The 23,200-nt window shown below is 34.7% G+C and overlaps 1 protein-coding gene across 7 annotated transcripts in view; it reads right to left on the bottom strand.

Annotated features, from left to right (window-relative positions):
* Positions 1 to 1,333: 1,333 nt before the first annotated feature.
* Positions 1,334 to 23,200, bottom strand: part of XG (Xg glycoprotein (Xg blood group)) — a 63,933-nt gene continuing 42,066 nt past the window's right edge. Inside the window, exons 5-11 of one of the 7 annotated variants that reach the window (XM_016424811.2) lie at positions 20,263 to 20,325; positions 18,220 to 18,267; positions 17,869 to 17,904; positions 14,111 to 14,155; positions 13,601 to 13,636; positions 11,894 to 12,010; positions 1,334 to 3,275 (exon numbers count right to left, since the gene is read on the bottom strand). In XM_016424811.2, the coding sequence (XP_016280297.1) occupies positions 3,259 to 3,275; positions 11,894 to 12,010; positions 13,601 to 13,636; positions 14,111 to 14,155; positions 17,869 to 17,904; positions 18,220 to 18,267; positions 20,263 to 20,325 (362 nt within the window). In that variant the 3' untranslated portion in view covers positions 1,334 to 3,258. The remainder of the gene's footprint in view (positions 3,276 to 11,893; positions 12,011 to 13,600; positions 13,637 to 14,110; positions 14,156 to 17,868; positions 17,905 to 18,219; positions 18,268 to 20,262; positions 20,326 to 23,200) is intronic. The other 6 variants (XM_007500998.3, XM_016424812.2, XM_007501001.3 and 3 more) reach the window with 6 other exon arrangements.

The following is a 23,200-nucleotide window of genomic DNA, read 5'->3' as shown; positions in this document are numbered from 1 at the left end:
GATTAAGTTCAACTGGGTTGGGCTTTATATGCTCTGAGGCCAAAGACTCCTGGAAGACTTGGCCGCCCAGGCTCTCTCCAGTTCTCTCCAGCTACTTCTCCACAAGGTTCCCCAGTGCCTTTGACCACCCCAAGGTTCCTGTCCTTGCCAGAGGCCCTGCACTCTAGGGGGTGGGGGGTGGTGTCCTGGCCTCCCTGAGCTCTGAGGAGTCCTGATGGGATATGGTTCAACTGGATTGGTCTGGATGTGCCCCGAGGCAAAAACCTCCGGGTGAGACTAGAGCCAGATGGAAGGACACAACCACGGGCCCCAGTCTCTCCCTGGCCTCCCCGCTATCCACGTTAGATGCTGAGCCCGTAGCCCCTGCTGCTCAACAAGGTAGACCCTCCAAACTAGCACCTTTGCCAGCCCAGAGGTTCCTGCTGCCGCTGGGGGCTCAGAGCTCTTGGTTGGGGGGGAGGGGTCCTGGGACCTTCCTTCTGCCTTCCCCTTAGACCTGAGTGTTCTCAGATTCTGGTTTTTTGGGGGTGTACTTTTTGATTTGAGTCCAGAAGGAGTGTTCCTCACCTCTGTCCTGTTGTTAAGTTTGAATTTCAGTCCCCTAGGAACATTCAGTTTCTGATTGGTAAGGAAGGGTTTTCAGAGGTCTGAACTTTTGCTGCTTCTAAGCTGCCATCTTGACTCCGCCCCCCAGCAATTCCTTCTTCTAATGAAGAATGCGACATACATTTTTGGATATGGCCAAAGTCCAAAATTTGTTTTGCTTAACTATAAATATTTATGAGTGTTAAATTTTTATTTTAAAAATAATGCTTCAATTAAGGAAAGATTATAAATGTTTATAGATTTTTAATTGTCTTAAGATAATTTCTTTCACATTTATTGGAAACCTTGTACTAGCATTTGCGCATTCTTCACTGCGCTCAGTCTAATTGTAGAAGACTTTTCTATGGTATTGAAGATGGATGGACCATGATAATAATTTTTAACATGTTAAATTTGAAATTAATTTTATGTCAGTTCTTTTTTACCTTTTTTTATAAATGTTTATACCAAATTTTTTATAAATGTCTTTAATTTAGGAACATATAAATTATTTTCTTTCTTATGATGCTTATTAAAAAGTATTTCATTTGGAAAGTTCAGTAAGTCCCTCAGTTTCTTATTTCTATTTCTATCTTATGACTGTCTCCTGAACCCAGTAAAAAGCTATCTTACTTCTCACTTACCTCTGCTAATCCCTATAAGGATGTGAAAAAATCAGTAGCATGATATTACTAAAAAATAAAAAGCAAATGTGTATGCAATTTATAATAGATGGTATATTTCACCTAAATATAAATTGAGGATATACAATGATGGATGGTTTTAGAATTTTGACAGTTATTGGCTTCCCAATAATATTTAATAGCATTTATAATACAAAATATAACTAATAAGCAAAAGATAATTTTGTTGTTTCAATACATTTTTAATCACTGAAACAAATATATAACAATCTTAAAAGAGACTAAAGATCATCTTTTTAAAAAATCCTAAAAACCCTTACAATGTTCTAATATATGTGGGACACATTTTTAAATTATCAAACTAGACTGCCACATAGAATGACTATTGTTAGATTTGTAATAGGCACTTTCAAAGCAGGGTACACATAGATGATTGCCAGAAGAACATTCAAATTAGAGACAAAATGAGGATGATTTAAAATTACATGATAATTTACACTTGATTCAATATTATATGGTAACTCTACACTGAAGTTTTAACTGGTTTGTTGTTTTGTTTGTTTTTTCAATCTTTCCAAAAGATTGAAATACTTCAAAATGTTTTTTATCTCAATTTCTGAAGCTGAAGTCTTAAAATCAAATAAGCTGCTGAATAAAGTGATTTGGGGGTTTTAGTTCTATGGATCCCAGTTGGTGGAGTGAGATTTTAACAGTCTGGAAAATTCTGCATCCATTCTATATAGCATGCAATGTTTTATTTATTAACAAACACACCAAAGAATCTTCTTTTTTCCCACTCCCCCCAAACATTATGTAAGCAAAGGTAACAGGTGCTAGATGGATCATATTTCATCTGTTTATGAATTTTATATAATTTTAAGACTAACTTTTTTACTATAGTAAACCAAAAAGTAGTCTTTTTTATCATTTTTTCAATACTTCTCAGCATACCTACCATTAGCAACTAAGCACCACTTTAGCTTTGCCTACTATATTGGTGCCTTATAGGTGTAACCAATCAGTCAATCAATCAAAAATATTATTAAGCACCACTGAAATGCCAGTCACCATGTTGGGGTCTAAGAATACGAAATAAAAAGAGAAAGAAATAATTCCTACTCTGAAGAAACTTTCATTCTTTTGTATTGGAAATCACACACTCATCTATAAACATTTCAACACAATCACAGGAGTTAAGTTTTTATACATACATGTGATGTTACAGAAGTGTCACAATGAAGGAAGTGGAATATTGACATGAATTAAATTCAAGTACTAATGGCAACAAATTAAAAATTGGAAATTACAATGACTCAAAAGCCAGTCCATATTTCTTGTTTTTATTTTAAAAAGAAAATACCCTCAAAAAAATGTAATGATAAGTTTTCAATATTACTACCCCAGGAATTTTGTTTTTAGTGTGTTGCATTTATCATCTTAATTTGAAATATCAAGTGTACAGTATTTAGGTTTTTCTGTCAATGTTGGAAGTAAATCAATTTCACTCATAAATAAGCCTTTGGTTGAAATTTTTAAAAAAGCACTTTGCTTTGATGACTTTTTGCACAAAAATATTATTGGAATGGGATGTTTTCTTTACCTTTGCATTGTTACCCATTGTATATGTCACTAAGTACATCTATAGTGGTCCCTCTAAAGTTGTGCCTATGTAGGCATTATGAAAAAAGTAATGGTTAAAATATTTATATATTTTTATAAAAGATATTCTAAGAACTAAGAAGAATATAAGTTCTCATTTCCACATTAAACACTATAAATATTAATTCAGTCTTCTTTTTTTTTGTAAAAAGTATCATTATACTACAGTATCTATTATTGTATCTACATTATACAAAGAAGTTTGGAATCCTCATTTAGATGAATTACATGTTTTAGAAGAAGAAAATTCTTTTGGTATATTGATGTGTCCTTATTAGACTAAAAAATTCTTCTACATAACGTACATGATAAATGTCCATTCTGATCTTATTACAGTTCATGTGAAAGTCACTGCAGATTCCTTCCTCTTTCAGACAGTCTCTGGCTCTGAAAAGGAAAATGATAAAGAAAATGTCATTCTTTGGGATGCCCACTATATATATTTATAATTTCCCTAGATTTTAGTAAAATATTTTGCAATGTTAAACTTGTAGGTAGATTGAAGTAATAGAACAATTTAGGCAAACTTTGAGCTTGTTTAATGACTATACTCCAAAGTAATCACTAGCATCAATATACTTAAAGGGAGGTCTTTTGCAAAGTATCTGAAGGAGCTATCCTTGGTTGATGGGATTATAGATCTAGGGCAGGAAAGAGCTTCACAATGAAACATCTTGTCCATGAGGAACTGAGACCCATAAATTTAACTGACATTTCCAAGGTCAAAAAAGTAATGTGGCAAAGCCCAGATTCAATTTTAGAGTCTCTGAATATAAATCCAGAACATTTTTCCAGCTATTTAACAACTTTCCCAATAACTTTGATAAAGACAAAGATAAAGATAAAAAAATGTCATGTTTATAAAAATTTTAGGTGGATGACAGATTGAGGATCCAAAAATATCAAAATATTCCTGAAGCCTGGGTTAAATTTAATAAGTATAAAATAAAAAAAAAATCAGAGAAGTTCAAAAAGTTAACTTTATAGATATAGAATGGGGGAGTTTGGGATCAACATCAGTTAATTTGAAAAAGTATTAAAATTTCTATTGGCCTATAAGTTCAATATGAGTCAACAATCCAATGTGGTTGCTCCAAATTTAATCATATCTTAGAGAACATTATAAAAAGCAAAATATTCATAAAAGGAGAAGTAATAACTGTCCTGGACAGTATATCTGTAGTAATATAGCTAATTCTAGATGTCTCATTTAAGAACAGTAAAAAAGCTGGAGACATTCAAGAGAAGGGTGACCAAGATGATGAGAGCCTTCAGAGCTTACTCTATGAGGATCAGTTGAAATCATATACGTTTAACATGGAGAAGAAAAGCCCTACTGGAGACATATGTGATAGCTGTCTTCAAGATGTCCAAAGAAGCCATATAGGTATTAAGTTTAGTAGTCTTAGGAAAAACATATACTTTGTTCTCAGTTTTAGAAGGAATTGAATTAAATGTTTACTAAATTCGCCTCTGGCTCTCAACTTGTTATCTTACAATTCTAAGTGTTTGAAGGTTCGACATATGGATAAGATACTAGACTTGTTTTGCTTGATACCAGAGAGCAGAATTAGGAGCAATGCTTACAATTTGCAGAGGGGGAAAAAATTAGATTTGAGGTAAGGAGAAACTGCCTCCCCCCATAATCTATAAATTAGAGTTGATCCACAAGTGTATGCTTTGAGCTGCCTTGAGAAGTACTAGAGTCTCCTTTTTAATAGCCAATAATAAACAATAGCTAGCATCTATATATAATGCCTTAATTTTTGCAAAGTGTCATATATATTTGATCCTCACAACCATTTTGATATGTAGATGCTGCTAATACCCTCATATTGTAGATAAGAAAACTGAGGCAGATAGAGGCTAGGTTACTTGCCTAGAGAGAAATAAGTATGTGAGGCTAAATTTGAACTTAGATTTTCCTGATTCCAGGTTCAGTGCTCTATCCACTTTGCCATTTAGCTGTCTTATAAAATCTTTCAGTAAAAACTAGATACCCATTTGTTGGGGATGTTTTACAGAACTTCTTATATAGGAAGAGGCTGGATTACATTTCTAAAGAGGGTTTCCATGTTGGGAGTTCCCCAAACTGAGTTGGGAGTTCCCACAAAAGCACAAATCAAATCAAGTTGATGGGTAGATTTTTATATCTAAGGGTGGGATGTTAGAAGTCTCAATCAATTGAAGATCAATTAAAATGAAGACAAAGCCTTTCTATAATGATATAATTTGTTTTTCATACATTTATTTATTTAGGAAACTTTGCAAGCTGTCCAATTTTAGTGATGCAAAATTGCAGTCTTGCTCAACTGCCAGCAGAGGGAGACCATCCAGCAATTAAAGGAGATTGAGGCCAAAACTAAAAAATTTCCACTTTTGAACTCAAAATTTGACAGCCATTCACTGTTTCTTCTCTGAACACAGTTCTTATGTTCTCACACAGGAAAATAAAGGTAAGATCTATAACATCCCAGGATTGAGCCTATATTTACATTTTGAATTGATACCATGTCTTCCTTTCTGATCTATTAGAGTTATCTTTATGGATTTCAAATAAAATTAAATAGGGGACTCTGAATGTTGTGGCTCATTGAATACACCTGGTGAATCAAAGTCCTTCAGTACAACTGCTGAGGTGAGCAGATACCTCCTACTAGGTTCCTTAGCTGGTTCATTGAACTACTCAGCAGAAAGCTTATATTTCTTTGAAACTTTTTGAATAGTCAATTACAAATGAATGATAAACTTCACAGAAAAAACATGTTTTTCTTTGATATCATTGAATGTGGAAAGTATAACTATTAGGTGTCAAGAAGCACACCAAACATTGGTAATAAAAAGATTACAAAAATATTTTTTAATTTGAAAAATTAATAAAAAGGAAAAAAGGAAAACAAAAAAAAGACAGTCCCTGCTCTCAAGGAGAATGCAAAAAAAATGAAGAAGCCAACATGTGAACAATTCTGAACAAACTATACACAGAATAAATCAACAGCTTTTATTATTTTTTATTTTAATTATTTCTATAATATAGAACATATAATATAATATGATATGATACAATAATAATTAACAAAAGTAAATCATTAGAATTAAGGGAGATCTGGAAAGATTTAACATAAAAGACAGGGCTTTAGCTGAGACTTCCCTCATGCAGAAAAAAAGAGAATTCTAGGCATAGGGGGGAAAGAGTAAAAACCAGAACTGAGACATGGAATACTTTTTGTGAGGCATAGCAAGGACTAAAGGAATCACCAAATCTCAGAATACTGGAGAAAGGGTCTGATAAAGTATAAGAAAACTTGAAAGATGAATGGGGAGCAAATTATAAAGGGCTTTGAACATCAGACATAGGATTTAATGTTCAATCCTGGAAGAAATAGGGAGCCACTGGAATTTATTAAGTGGAGGGTACTTTTTTTTTGTTCTTTTTAAAATCCTTATCTTCCATCTTAGAGTCAAAACTATGCATTGGTTCCAAGACAGAAGATCAGTAAGGGCTAGGCAATGGGGATTAGGTAATTTGCCCAGGATCATATAGCTAAAAGAGTCTGTGGAAAGATTTCAATCCAGAACCCCCATCTCTAAACTAGTCTCTTAATCCATTAGGCCACTTAGCTCCACCTGGAATAGAGGGGTTTTAGGAATATCACTTTGGCAGCTAAATTTTATATAGAGAGAAAACTTGAGAATTGAACTAGACACTTATGAGGTGCTTCCATCTTTAGAACCATGCTTTAGGTTAGGTCAGAGTTCAACTTAGTAGAAAAAAATAACAATTTTATGGATGAGGACATCTAAATTTAAAGATCCTACTAATCTTTCATTAAATTTCATGCTTATTTTATTTTTTTCTCCTTCAATTCTGAGTCTAGTGACACATCTGTAGACCAAGGCCCCATATAGTAAAACAGGAAATTCATTGCTGAGTTCAAAACAAAGTGATAAAATTCTAGACTGCTGGTACTCTTAAAGGTCATCCTGAGTCATGAGAAATTTGTGATCTGCATCACTGAAAATCAGATATTCTACAAGTGCTAAATTAATTCAGGAAGACCCGTGTTTCCTTCTTGTCTTTAATGCTTATCAAAGCATGTGCCACACTAGATAGCTGAGTAACCAAAGACAAGCCAACTGACCTTTTTGGAATCAGTCTCTTAAAATGTAAAACAGGGATGATATCACCTACTATACTTTTCAGGGTTATTACAAGGAACAGATGAGATCATTTGGGGTAAGTAATTGGCAAATTTTTTTGTATTATTTAAATATTACTGTTAATATTATAAAGATGGAGAAATGGGGTTCAGAATTAAAATGATAAAATTATGAGGAATGTGAGGAAGAGATTACATCAGTGAGATTTTTGTTTTACTCTCTTCCTCACAGAAAGTATATTTAGATAATTCCCAACAAAATAAATTTTTGTTGAAAACATAAGAAAACATTCAATTCAATTCCATAAACACTTATTAAATGTCTTCTGTGTGTTGAGCACTGTGTTAAGAGCTAGAGATACCAAAAGAAGCAAAAGACAGTCCCTACCCAAATGGAGCTTACCATCTAATGAGAGAGACAACATGAGATAATGGAAAATAATTAAAAGAAGAAAAGCACTGGAATTAAATGAGATTAATGTAGAATTCCTATAGAAGGTCAGATTTTAGTTGGGTCATAAATGAAGCCAGGAAGATTAATAGTTGGAGCAGAAAAGAGAGAGCATTCCAGACATGGGGACAGGCTGAGAAAATGCCCCAACTGAGAAGTGGTAATAATGAAATCAAAATGCTAGGGAATTCACAAGTGACAATCATAACTTTGAATGTGAATGGGATGAACTCACGCATAAAACACAGACAAATAGGAAAGTGGATTAGAATCCAAAGTCCTACCATATGTTGTCTACAAGAAACACAAATAAGGTGGGCAGATACTCATAAGGTCAGAATTAAAGGTTGGAGCAAGACTTATTGGGCCTCAACTGATAGAAAGAAGGTGGGAGTTGCAATCATGATATCTGACAAAACCAAAATAAAACTAGACCTGATTAAAAGGGATAGGGAAGGTAAATACATCCAATAAAATGGAATATAGACAATAAGAAAATATCACTAACCAACACGTATGAACCAAATGGTATAGCACTCGAATTTCTAATGGAAAAATTAGTAGAATTGAAGGAGGAAATAGATTGTAAAACTATACTAGTAGGAGACCTGAACCTCCCATTTTCAAATTTAGATAAATCAAATAAAAAAATAACCAATAAAGAGGTAAAAGAGGTGAATGAAATCTCAGAAACATTAGAGTTAATAGATATATGGAGAAAAATAAATACAGCCAAAAAGGAATACACCTTCTTTTCAGCAGCACATGGCACATTCACAAAGATTGACCATATACTAGGTCATAAAAACATGGCATACAAATGCAGAAAAGCAGATATAATAAATGAAACCTTTTCAGATCATAAGGCAATAAAAATAATGATCAGTAAGGGTACATGGAGCACCAAATTAAAAATTAATTGGAAATTAAACATTATGATTCTCCAAAATCAGTTAGTTAGAGAACAAATCATAGAAACAATTAATTAATAATTTCATTGAAGAAAATGACAATTATGATACATCCTTTCAAACTCTATGGAATGCAGCCAAAGCAGTACTCAGGGTAAATTTATATTCTTGAATTCATATATTAACAAATTAGGGAGGGCAGAGGTCAATGATTTGGAGATGCAAATCAAAAAACTTGAAAGCAGACAAATTAAAAATCCCCAGAAGAAAACCAAATTAGAGATGCTAAAAATTAAGGAAGAAATTAATAAAATCAAAAGTGATAGAACTATTGAACTAATAAATAAGACTAGAAGCTGGTATTTTGAAAAAAAACAAACAAAATAGACAAAGTACTGGTCAATATAATTTAAAAAATAAAGAAGAATAGCAAATTAACAGTATTATAGATGAAAAGGGAGAACTCACTTCCAATGAAGAGGAAATTAAGGCAATCATTAAAAACTACTATGCCCAATTATATGGCAACAAATATGGCAATCTAGGTGATATGGATGAATACTTACAAAAATATAAATTGCCTAGACTAACAGAAGAAAAAATAGAATTCTTAAATAATCCCATATCAGAAAAATAAATTGAACAGGCCATCAAAGAACTCCCTAAGAAAAAATCCCCAGGGCCTGATGGATTCACAAGTGAATTCTATCAAACATTCAAAGAACAACTAACTCCAATACTATACAAACTATTTGACATAATAAGCAAAGAGGGAGTTCTACCAAATTCCTTTTATGACACTAACATGGTACTGACTTCAAAGTCAGGCAGGTCAAAAAGGGAAAAAGAAAACTACACACCAATCTCCTTAATGAACATAGATGCAAAAATCTTAAATAGGATAATAGCAAAAACACTCCAGCTAGGGAGGGTTATTCACTATGATCAGGTGGGATTCATACCAGGAATGCAAGGATGGTTCAATAACAGGAAAACCATCCACATAATTGACCATATCAACAAGCAAACCAACAAAAATCACATGATTATCTCAATAGATGCAGAAAAAGTCTTTGACAAAATATAACACTCATTCCTATTGAAAACAATAGAAAGCATAGGAATAGAAGGGTCTTTCCTAAAAATAGTAAACAGTATATATCTAAAGCCATCAGCAAACATCATCTGCAATGGGGATAAACTAGATGCATTCCCAATAAGATCCGAAGTGAAACAAGGATGCCCATTATAACCTTTATTATTTAACATTGTACTAGAAACACTAGCAGTAGCAATTAGAGAAGAAAAAGAAATTGAAGGTATTAAAATTGGCAATGAAGAGACCAAGCTATCACTCTTTGCAGATGACATAATGGTCTACTTAAAAAATCCTAGAGAATCAACTAAAAAGCTAGTGGAAATAATCAACCACTTTAGCAAAGCTGCAGGATACAAAATAAACCCAAATAAGTCATCAGCATTTCTATTTATCTCCAACACATCTCAGCAGCAGGGAATTAGAAAGAGAAATTCCATTCAAAATCACCCTAGACAATATAAAATACTTGGGAATCTATCTGCTGAGACAAACACATGAACTATATGAACACAACTACAAAACACTTTCCACACAACTAAAACTAGATCTGAGCAATTGGAAAAACATAATAAAAATGACCATCCTACCCAAACTTATCTATTTATTTAGTGCCATGCCTATTGAACTTCCAAAATACATTTTTTACTGAATTAGAAAAAAAACACAACAAAGTTCATTTGGAAGAACAAAAGATCAAGGATATTCAGGGAAATAATGAAAAAAAAAATACAAAGGAAGGTGGCCTTGCAGTACCAGATCTCAAACTATACTATAAACCAGTGGTTCATTAAAACAATATGGGACTGGCTAAGAGACAGAAAGGAGGATCCATGGAATTGACTTGGGTTAAGTGACCTCAGCAAGACAGTCTATGACAAGCCCAAAGATCCCAGCTTTGGGGACAAAAATGCACTATTTGATAAAAACTGTTGGGAAAATTGGAAGACAGTGTGAGAGAGATTAGGCTTGGATCAACCCCTCACACCCTACATCAAGATAAACTCAGAATGGGTGAATGACTTGAACATAAAGAAGAAAACTATAAGTAAATTATGTGAACATGAATAGTATACATGTCAGACCTTTGGGAAGGAAAAAAAAAATTTAAACCAAGTGAGACATAGAAAGAGTCATGAAATGTAAAATAAATAATTTGGATTACATCAAATTAAAAAGTTTTTGTACAAACAAAACCAGTGTAACCAAAATCAGAAGGGAAATAACAAACTGGGAAACAATCTTCATAACAAAAACCTCTGACAAAGGTCTAATTACTCAGATTTACAATGAGCTAAATCAATTGTACAAAAAATCAAGCCATTCTCCAATTGATAAATGGGCAGGGGACATGAATAGGCAGTTTTCAGTGAAAGAAATCAAAACCATTATTAATAAGCATGTGGAAAAGTGTTCTAAATCTTTTATAATCAGAGAGATGCAAATCAAAACAACTCTGAGGTATCACCTCACACCTAGCAGATTGGTTAACATGGCCGCAAAGGAAAGTAATAAATGTTGGATGGGGTGTGGCAAAGTAGGGACATTAATGCACTCCTGGTGGAGTTGTGAGTTGATCCAACCATTCTGGAGGGCAATTTGGAACTATGCCCAAAGAATGATAAAAGACTGTCTGCCCTTTGATCCAGCCATAGCACTGCTGGGTTTGTACCCCAAAGAAATAATACGGAAAAAGACATGTACAAAAATATTCATAGCTGTGCTCTTTGTGGTGGCAAAAAATTGGAAAATGAGGGGATGCCCTTCAATTGGGGAATGGCTGAACAAATTTGTGGTCTATGTTGGTGATGGAATACTATTGTGCTCAAAGGAATAATAAAGTGGAGGAATTCATTGGGAACTGGAACAACCTCCAGGAAGTGATGCAGAGTGAAAGGAGTAGAACCAGGAGAACATTGTACACAGAGACTGATACACTGTGGTACAATCAAATGTAATGGACTTCTCCATTAGTGGCAATGCAGTGATCCTGAACAACCCAGAGCGATATATGAGAAAGAACACTATCCACATTCAGAGGAAAAACTGTGGGAGTAAAAACACAGAAGTAAAACAACTGCTTGATTACATGGGTCGAGGGGGTATGGTTGGGGATGTAGACTCTAAATGAACATCCTAGTGAAGATACCAACAACATGGAAATGGATTCTGATCAAGGACATATGTAATACCCAGTGGTATATTGCACGTTGGCTATGGGAGGGGTGGGGGAGGGGAAGGAGGAAAAGAAAATGATTTTTGTAACCAAGGAATAATGTTCAAAATTGACCAAATAAATTAAAAAAAATTAAAAATTAAAAAAAATTAAAAAATGAAAGCAGTGAGGCTATATAACCTAAATTATTAAAATCTAATTTGAAGCTCACCATTAGTTCTGCAGCAGTTTCTCCTCCGGTTATAAGCAAAATAGCTTGTAGCAGCTCCAACAAGTGATACCACAACCACAGAAACAATAGGAGAAACAATTCTAGCTATATTATCCCCTGAGATAAAAAGAAAGAAAATTTTGTTTTTTTAACTTAAGATGGAAATTCTCTTGTTATTTATAAAGAACATATTCTATCTACTAATGTGACACTAGCAAGAACAAACAAGAATTATTTTTTAAAACATAATGATAAAAATCTACTTTGAAATATGCAAAACACATAAAAACTTGAGGGGATTAAAAGGAAAATAATTTAGAGCTCAGTTGTCCTGGAATAGCCTTATTTTTTTTCAAATCCTAACTTTCTTTCTCAGAATCAATACTAAACATAGATTCCAAGGCAGAAAAACTGTAAGGACTAGGCAATTGGGATTAAGTAACTTGCCCAGAGTCACACATCTAGGAAGGGTCTGAGGCCAGATTTGAACCCAGGATCCAGGCTTGGCTCTCTATCCACTGAGCCATCTAACGGTCCCATGATATAATCTTTTAAAAGTTCTTTCACCAAAGATATTTTTCTGTGCTATAAGAATTCAGAAAGGAGCTCACCAGGGAATGTGGAGAAATCAGGTAGGAGCTTGGTCTAATAAATTTTCTTTTCTGGCCCTTTTGCCAAATGAGGAAAAAAGATCTCAAAGAATCCCTTAAGCTCTACATACCATGCTATAATCTGCTGCATCTACATTTAGGAAATATGGGAAAGAGTTCATTTGTCCATAAACATTGAGTGTCATTATGTGCCTGGCACCTTACAAGGTGCTAGGGATTTAAGGACAAAGAATGAAGCAATCCTTACTTGCAATGGATTTATATTCTAATAGGGAAGACAAGTACATATAACACTATATACAGTATAAATAGAAGTTAATAAATGCATATATACATTGTTGTTCAATTATGTATGACTTTTCATGACCCCAGGGACCATAGCTATTCATGGGATTTTCTTGGCAAGGATACAGGTGTGCTGTGCCATTCCCTTCTCCAGTGGATCCTTCAATCAGATATTAAGTGACTTGCCCAGAGTCACACATCCTGTAAGTTTCTGAAATTGTATTTTAATTCAGGTCTTCCTGACTCCAAGCTCAGTGCTCATAACCACTGAGCTATATATAGTTCAGTAGTTTGGGGGGAAGGGAACTAGAGGTTGGACTTGCTTCATGTAGAAGGTCACTGTATTTTGAAGGAAGAGAGGGACTCTGAAATATGACAGAGGTAAGGAGGTAGTGTATTTCAGTCAAGGAGATGAGGTATACTAAAAAAAAGAGACAGGAAATGAAGTATTATTTGTGGGGAGCTTTGAAAATGCTTACTTGGCTATAAAAAACCAGTGCTAGAAGAAGAATATCATCCAGTGAGGCTAGAAAGGTAAGTTGAGGGAAGGTAATGTAAGGATTTAAAAGCCAAAGAAACGAGTTTATATTTTATCCTCAAGACTTCAGGAAGCTAATGGAATTAATCCAATATAGGAGTCATTTGGTCATATTTGTGCTTATGGAAAATTTCTTTGGCACCACTCAGTGTATAGGATATATTAGAGTGATAGACAACATTTTCCTTTCATTATAATGAACCTGCACACGCCAGGAGAGTTTCTTCCCCTTATATGGTACAAAACAACTGAATTAAGGAGTTTCTCATTTACCATGAGCATTTCCATAATCTGAATATCCTCCTCCACCTAGAAGGGAAAAAAAAATGTGACTACAAAACAACTCCTAGACAAAGAAATTAACTCTAAACCACACCCAAAATACTATTACATGACTGTTGAAAAAAAATAAATTAAAATGTAGAGTTAATTAGTAGCTAAAGATAAAACAATGAAGAGTGAATATATCCTGGTACAGGGCCTGCAAAAAGTTCCAGAGGTTGGCTGGATCCGGCTAAAACTGGCTCATGAGATCCAATTTTTTAGATTTTCATTGGGAGCATTTATTCTCTCAGAAATTTTATGAAGGCTACAAATCAGGACTTGCTTTATTGTTGGATGTGAGACTCAAGGAAGTGATTGAAGAAATGTTAATAATACAGATTCAACTTAAAAGTATGCTCAGAGTAAAATTTCTTATTTTGGAGAGCCAATTGTTAAACATTTACCAACATACCTATATTTAATTTCATCTTTAATGCCATTTCAAAATAATTGATTTACCATAAGTATTTCCATAATGAGAATTGGGATTATATCCCCCTCCTCCTGTAGGAGAGAAAAATATCCCATTAAACTGGAAGTGTAAAGAATGACATCATAACAAGCCCTTATTTTGCTCATGTAGCATGCAGTCCCAAGCAAACTAATGTAAAAACTGAAAAATTTGTATATTTTTATCCCCAAAATAAGTAATAAATTTCACATAACAAAACGATAAAACATGAGCTATCACAGCCTAAAGTATAGCTTAGAGATCACCAAAGAAAATGTTTTTGTTTTATTTGGAGGTTTGGGGGAGGATATTATTGTAAGGAAGAGAGGATTTGAGCATGAGGTGGGTCTGCAGGGAGACACAGATGCAAAGAAAAGATTTTAGAATGGGGGAGGGGGGTAAGTGTGTGACAGTTAGCTGGGATTGGAGCTAGGTCTTTTTCTGGTTTGACCAGGAGGAACTGGCTGCTTTCTCGTAGTGGCTGTTTCTATCTTGTCTTTACCATCCTATCTGCTTACTTGTTGGTTTGTTGTTATCTACAGAGCTTTCTGGTGTGAAACTGATCATCTGTATGTAAGATTAGGTCTGAGGTCCATCTGAATCCAAGACCTCTCCCTGGGATCTGTCCTATCTAACTGCCAAAACCCATTACCTCTATTATTATCAAAAAGGGGATGGGGGGTGGGGGTTGGATTAGTGTAGGTTTATGTAGATTAAGGTCTGAGATCTTTAGACAGATAGATAAGGATCAGATCTGTGAAGCCTCCTGGTGACAGGATATTTAGATCTGGGGGTGTTAGGTAGTTGACATTAGCTTAGAATTATCCAAATTCCGTTTTCACCTTCCCTTTGTTAAGGAATCCAACATCCATCATCCCTGATATATAGTGATCTGTGTTTGTTACCTCAGGACAGGCTCCACATGGACTGGGCCTGTTAGCCTGTCAACCCAGAGTTGGTCTTCCCAAAACAGTTATCCTTCTGATACTGGCCTATATTTAAACATTTAATCTCATCCCCCAAACCACCCTCAATTACAGTATAGAGAAACAAGGGGGGAGTACAGTTATCTAAATAGTGCTAAATTGGAATAATTAGGAGAAAAAATGTGATACCTAAGTCTAGGAATTTCATTCAATGAATTATTCATTCAAAGCATTTATTTATATTTATATTCCTTTAAGAAAAATTCAAGATAAGAAACAAAGTTTGTAACTAATACTTTAAAATCCTACTTAAGCTAGAGTTGGAAGAACATAGGAAACTAGGTACATTTATATATTGTTGGTAGAACTTGTTAATGGATTTGCCCAACTGTTCTAAAATAGAAATAGAAATTATGCAAAAAAAAAGTCACTGGCATTCATACCTTTTGGCCTGTAAATATAGGAGTATTCTTTGGTTATGAATCCAAAGAAAGTCAGCTAAAAAGATCCCATATATATCAAAATATGCATAGTGATATTTGCTGTGATATTAAGTTTTGAAGTGATGAATAAACAAATTAGTATACATGAACAAAATAGAACTTTATTTTACCATAAGAAATTGTAAATGTTAAAAAGTCAGAGAACCATGAGAAATCTTGTATAAACTAAAGCAGAGCAAAGTAAGCAATATTAGAGAAACAATGCATGTAATTATAGCAAAGTAAATGAAAACAACATTGAAAGGCAGCCAAATTTTGCTAAATTCTAATGACAAATCTCTGGAGAACTGATGATGAAATATTCTTTGCTGTCCTCCAGAAAAAAAGAGGATTAGAAATGTAGAATGTAGAAATGTAGAATATTGTCCCATTCAGTAGGTATTTTATGGGATTTACTTAAATGTTTTGCTTTATTACAAGAGAGGATTTCATTATTGATGGGGTGTGTTACTATTAAGAGGAAATAATTCATGTTTTAAAAACAAAGATATCAATAAAACATTTTTAAATCCCTAAAAATAAATGTAGCCATTATTTAAAATATGATATTTGGTAATACAAAAAAGTAAATCCTTTTTAAGGAAAATTGCTTATTCAGAAGAGCTTGTTTCAGACACAGAGGGGATATTTTTAAAAATTTATTTGTCTAGTGGAATTGAGAGGTAACATGGTGCTAATGAAATCCCACTGACCTTAAACAGGTTGTTGTGGTTTAGTCACTATTTGGGTTTTTCTTAATAGACACTGGAGTGGTTTGTCAACTCCTTCTCCAGCTCATTTTATAGATGAGAAAACTTAGATAAACGGAGTTAATGACTTAACCAGGATCACACAGCTAGTGTTTAAGGCCAGATTTGAACTCAGGAAGATGAGTCTTCCTGCCTTCAGACCTAGCACTTACTCTTTCTACTGCACCTGACCAAGGTTCTAGACCTAGTTTGAGTACTACCCAAGGTCACTGTGTGACCTTGGCCAATTTGTTTACCCTACCTTGGCTTCAGTTTCCTTATCAATAAATGGAAGATTTTGTATGATTCTAAATAGTCTCCTAGGGCCCTAGTTGTTGACAGCCAGACCCAAGAAAAACAAAGCTAGCACAAATGAGATTATATTCTCTTTCCTTTCCCTCCTGTCTTCTCAGAATGAGGACACCCTCTTTTCACTTACTGGTTGGATCTGGAGGATCTTAGGGAGACAAAAAGGATTCCCTCACTCACCATTAGGGTGAAGGGAAAGCAGGAGAAGGAACTCTAGTTGTCCAGAGTCAAGACAAAAGGCTAAACAAGTTGAGTCACTTTTGTGGTTGAATACTGTTTTTATCAAGAACAGTTGACTCACTCTGATTTATAAAAGCCTTTGAGATGTTTTAATCATCTTAATCATAGTCTAAGGGCTGCTCCTGTTCATTTTGCTCATGCATATTATCAAAGGGTGGGAATCTTTTACAAATGATCTAGGACTGGGAAAGGAGTGTGCACCTTTTTCAAAAACAAAGCTAGAATGTAAAAACAGAGATTTTCCCCTAAAGATGTCCACCAGAGCTTATAGTTCTGTAAAGTCATTGCTATTGCTATTTGCTCATGACCCTGCCAAAGCAAATAAGTAATAAATAACAGAACAGTTCCATAGCAATCCTGTTCTAGTCCTAAGGACAATAGCATATCTTAAAATTTTGGTTCAATGCTAACTAGGCAGGTACTGCTTTTCTTAAGAATATCACCATGTATATACAATTAGTAGCAATTTTTTCTAGGAAAATTATTAGAAAATCATCATTAGTCTCATTAGAAAATATACTTGATGAGTTACTTCCTTTAAGAAGAGAAGGGTAGGGGTGAAGAATAACACCTCCTAGCAAGTCTTGCATAGAAATTTTGATTTAGAAGAGAATATTAAATTATTTACTTAGAAGAGGGGCCAGGAAAGCTTTCTTCTCTGGACCACAGGGTTTTAGACTGTGGCCTTGAAATGCCATATGGTTTATGGAAAGAATATAAAAAATTTTCTTTCTTTAAAGTTTCAGTAAATGTCTTTTTGTAGCATATTTATTACCACTCAGGCATAAGAAAATTTTCTGAAACTATTAGTTCTAATAGTTGGTAATGAATTTTTTGCTCCTATCCTTTTAAAATTTAATGGTAAAATACAGCATCATGAAAAGCAAAAGGATGATCAGAGAATGTAAATGTGAATGGTGGAGAAATCAAGACAGAGTGCAAATATAAAACAATGGACAATCAGAAACATAATGCAAACCCATTTCTTGATGGGAAATGCTCATATGTAAGAGGAAGTCTTTAAAAGAAAAAATTCCTTCCCTTAAAATTATGTATTTACCATGATTATTGTAATTGGAGTTATAGCCCCCTCCTCCTGCAGGAAAGAACATACCAAATTAATGAAAGTTTACTCAGATGACATTCAGAATTTCCAGCTAAAAACATTTCTAAAAACATGCCAACTAATAGGCTAAGCATGGTGAAACAACAAAGCCCATATGTCTTTAAGATCAACCCGTAAGAGAGGCAAAGATCATTAGTTGCCACAGATAGAAAGCAGTAGCTAAGAGAATTCAAAGTGGGGGGGAGGGGGGCCTGCAGAAAGAATTAGTCCTATATAATGGACACCTCACTTCAACTGTTGGACCCTACAAAATTGCTGTTGCATCTCAGCCTTCTCAAATCATACTTTTACCATGAGTGCTGCCAAAATTATTGGAATGATATCCACCTCCTCCTGTAGGAAAGAAAACTGGGACTAACACTTCAAATATAAATGCACAATTACATTTATAAGAAACCTTCTCTGAATTCACAGATTTTTAACAATAATTTCAAATTTATAAATTTAGAAGTTTTGATATTAAAATTGGCTTATAAATCATCTTTTTAAGTGCTTTAAAATAATATTTAAAAACAAAATAGCCATTATTTAAATGCATTTGATTTTTAAACAAAATATTTGCACAGATGGGAAACTTCTCCAAATATAAGTAAGACAGGAATTCTCTTTTCCAATGCAACTTCTGGATATAATTTTATACCCAGAAAAAACGTTATTTATTTTCATTGTGTATCAACAACAAAAGTGCCATTCAAATTTTTCCTTTTCTTCATTTGATTACACATAAAAGATTCTGTAATGTTCATTTTAATTTTAACAAGTGGTAAGGGAAAAGTTTACATCATTATTAATAACAAACCAAAAATTTAAAAATTATTATCTTACATCATTAATTTTTTCCAGTTTAAGAGCTCCTCTGTATATCATATATAAAGTGGATACATAAACATCAAACCTCAAAACACCAGAATTAAAACCTTCTGCAACATTATCATTATCCTTGTCATTATTCTTAAACACTTGTTAACTGTCTAGCTTGCACTTAATAATAATAGCTAGCATTTTATTGTTGTTGTTCAACTGTGTACTACTCTTTGTGATACTTTTGAAGGTTTTCTTGTCAAAGATACTAGACTGGTTTGCCATTTCCTTATCCAGATCATTTCACAGATGAGGAAACTAAGGCACACAGGGTTAAGTGATTTAACCAGGATCATATAGTTAGTGTTTTGAGATCAGATTTGGACTCAAGTGTTCCTGAGTCCAGACCTGGTGTTCTATACATTGAAATACTCACCTGACCCAGCGGGCCTTTACATAATGCTTTAAGGTTTGCAAAATGCCTTACAAATTTTATCTCTTTTTATCCTCACAATAATCCTGGCAAATAGGGGCTATAATTATATCCATTGACAGAGAATCAGCAAGATCTAAGTTCAAATCCAACTTTAGACATCTTAGGCAAGTCACTTAACCTTTTTGTCTGTCTCAGTTTCTTTATCCATAATATGGAATGTCCAAAATGTAATTCATGTTTCCTCTTGAATCCTCTTCCTTTCCAAATTTCTCTATTCCAGTTAAAGATATCACCAACCTACCAGTCTCAGAGACTTATACCCTCAACTTCTCACCATCTCTCACATGTCCATGGAGTCTGTTGCCAAAGCATGTCAGTTTCACTTTTGAAACATCTTGAATGTGTCCCTTGTCTCCTCTGATACTGCCCTATCCTGGTGCATGATGTTATTACTTCACAACTGGGTTACTTGAAATAACTTGCTGATTGGTCAGCCTGCTATCTCTCTTTCCACCCCATTCCACCTCTATTCAGCTGCCAAAATTATTTTCTTTCCTAAAGCACAGGTGTGACTATATATCCACATATTCAGTAAAGTCCAGTGGTTCCCTATCATCTTCAGGATAAAATAAAAAATTCTCTCTTTGACATCGGTCTCCTTACTGTTTTATGAACAAGATACTTCATCTCTAGGCTCTAGGCATTTTCTCTGGCTGCCTCCTATGCCTGGAAAACTCTCCCTTTTCACATCTATCTCCTGGATTCCCTGACTTTCCTTAAGTCCCAACCAAAATCTCTCCTTCTACAGGAAGTCTTTTGCAATCCATCTTCATTCCAGTGCCTTCCCTCTGTTAATTATTTCCTATTTATCTTGTACATTGCTTGTGCATTTGCCTTGTCCATTTATCTTGTCTATGCTTATTTGTACATTGGCTTGTTGTCTCTCTTCATCAAATTGTGGGTTCCTTGAGGACAGGGACCATCGTTTGTCTTTTTTCTTATCTCCAACACAACACAGTACCCGGCACATGTTAGGTGCTTAATAAATACTTATTGATTGAAAGAAATGCAAATAATATCATCTATCATACCTGATGGGGGTCTAGGTTTTGGTGGGTAGCGCCCATCATCCAGATCTATATCATGAATGTTACCTGTTGATTTGAAGCAAAACATAACATAAAATTATATTTTTTTCACAACTAAGTACAAAAATGAGATTTTTTTATGGACCCATTTAGCTGTCTTCCACCTTTCACATTTTTATATAAATTTATGGAATCAGAGTCCTACCCTTATCCCTGAACCCATTGAAGTGGAAATCATTGAACCTGAGGAGAGAGATACTATCACTATAGCAGAAGTTCTTGGCATTTGTGAAAATGGGATTAACTCTCCCCTGCTGATTTTTAGATTTAATCACCAGAAGCATATACACCCCACTTATCCTTAAATTTGAGGAGGTCTGTGACCTACATATGCTAGAATGAGTGATGAATCAGAGTCAACTGATCACCCCCTTGGCAGTCTTAAGCAAAGCTATAGCTGCAACTGGTCCACATAAAGTGAAAGGAAGGTACAGGAAGTAACGAAAGGAATCATCTTTAAAAGTGGCAAGAATTTCCTGTGATTAGCTCTTTCACCTTGGAACTTGAAGTTGAAGGAGCTCTGGCTTGGGACTTCAGATTGCTCTTCAGTTTTCCCTTAGAATTACCAGTGGGTGAGTGAAAAAAGGCTGATTCCCTTTCCTGGCTTTTCTGGAGGTACTAGCCTTCAGAGAGGTCCTTTGTGTTAGAGGAGGCCTCATGGTTAGAACCCTTGTTTAATTTACCTCTGGGACCCTTTTCTGGGGCCTCTGAAGCCCTGTCTGGTTCAGACCAAGCTGGAGTAAATATCTATCCTCTCTTTTTTCCTTACTTTCATTCTTTCCCTGTATTTTATAAATAAATTGCTATAAAGTCATTGTGACTTGAGTAATAGTTTCTGGTGACCATACTCTTATTAACTTAGTCCAAACCTTTCATTTTTATCCCTTATGCATTGTACCTCTAAATGTAGGTTTCCATGCTACAAAGCCCCCCTTTAAGACATTATAAGGAAATTTCTAGTCTTTCCTAGGTCACTGTATGCTATCACCATTGCTGTCTTTTAAATTAGTTCCTTTGCAATCCTTTCTATCACCATAAAAAAACCCAGGTAGCAATCATTGCTATTGAGAGAAGAGGTATTGCTAATATTGCCCCAACCAGGGCCACAGACTTGGTGTATTACTGGGACTCTGTTGGAAAGAAAAATAGAGTGTAATAACTTCTGAATGACAAAAACTAATGGTTTCCTTCACAACATGATGATATTAGCCACAATTACTATCTAGCCACAATTACTATCTATCTTCCCTGTTGCAACATTTCAGCATCAAATCTTCATAAGGATTGTGATGGAGGAGACAAGATGGAAGTGGCTTTACTTTACATCCTTTCTTACTGTCACCCCATTCCTGGCTTTAGTTCACTGAAAATTTTGATTAACTGGTACTTCTTTTGCCCTATGACTAGAAAAATCCCAACTCTTAATCCTATTCTCTTAATCCCCACAATTGGAAGTAGCCATTGGCAAAAGTGAAAAGTCATCTACCTAAGTCTCCTTATCCTTAAATGATCTATCCCTTAAGACAACTCTCTCCTTTCCTTTCCTTCCCCTTCATCCTTTGAAATCCACCCTCTCAATCATTAACAAGTAGTCCTTTTATCTAAGAACTTTTTTTTTTATTTTCTGGAATTCACAGAACCTAGCTCACAAGATACCTTATCCACTTCAGTGCTGCCTGCCTACTCCTTTTCTTACCCTGATTCTAACTCCTGTGAATGCACACACATGCCACAAGCACACACAGATACACATGCAAATACATACTCATATTCACATTTATACATATACTTTGCTGGGAAGTCTCAGCATCTCCCTTGATCCTCACTGATTCCTCTAGACTTATTTTTTACCATCACCACTTAGCAACCTCTTCTCTACTGTTTCAGGTCTCCTATCTTTCTACCTTTTCCTCTGCTTCAATCTTTAATTGTTATATATGATGGTCTTTGCTCATTCTTCATTATTCTTTACCTTTCTGTCATTTTTGACATTGTTGATCTACCTCTTATCTCCCTTCCCTGGGTTTCATGACAATGTTCTTTCCTAGTTCTTCCTCTTCAACCTTTCTTTCTAAGTGTCCTTTGCTGTACAACTCTTTCCCCTAGCCATATGTGCTCAGTATAGGTCCTCTTTACTTCTCCATTTACACACTTAAGAAAACCCTTCAATTCCCACAGGTTCTAAATACATCTCTATTCTTTCTCCCTACACCTACATCACTAACTCTCCTGAATTACCACATAGATATCCCATTGGTTTCTCAAATTCTTCATGTCCAAAATGGAATTAATCATATCTCCTTGACTTCTTTCTTCAAAACTTTTCTATTTCTGCCAAGCTCATTTCACCAGGCTTCCATTTCTGTGCCCTGATTCCCTAGATTATTGTGTTAATTCGAAGTGCCTGAATCAAATAAATTTCATTTTCAAAGTTTGATTGATAGACACTGTTCGGGTTTTTAATGATGTTTATGCTGCATTGGGAAGGCACTAGGACCCAGATTGTCCCCATCTAGATAAATAGTTTCTCTTTGGCCAGAGATCAGTTCAGTTCACCAACTCTGTACTTAACCTAGTATTAACATCTTACTTATTATTTTACATAATCACTGTCCTCCACCCAATTCTGTCACTTATATAAAAGGAATAAACAGCTTTCATCAGGCCTTTGACGGTCCCCAAGGGCAGCCCTCATTTCCTTGGCCCACTGTTCCCCCTTTTTCCCCCAAAGACTTCATAATTTACTGGTCTTCTCTTGTATGTAATGGTTAATGATGGGAAGGATTGGGAGTGAATAATAGTAGAAAAACCTCAAAACTATTGAAAGAAAGGATATGGAAAAGCTACTATGTATATATGGACAATCCTTAGATATGAAATT

This window comes from Monodelphis domestica, chromosome 8 (assembly GCF_027887165.1).
Source record: "Monodelphis domestica isolate mMonDom1 chromosome 8, mMonDom1.pri, whole genome shotgun sequence".
Classification (NCBI taxonomy): Eukaryota; Metazoa; Chordata; class Mammalia; order Didelphimorphia; family Didelphidae; genus Monodelphis; species Monodelphis domestica.
The sequence above is the reverse complement of the archived record's forward strand: the minus strand, read 5'-3'. Positions and strand labels throughout refer to the sequence as shown.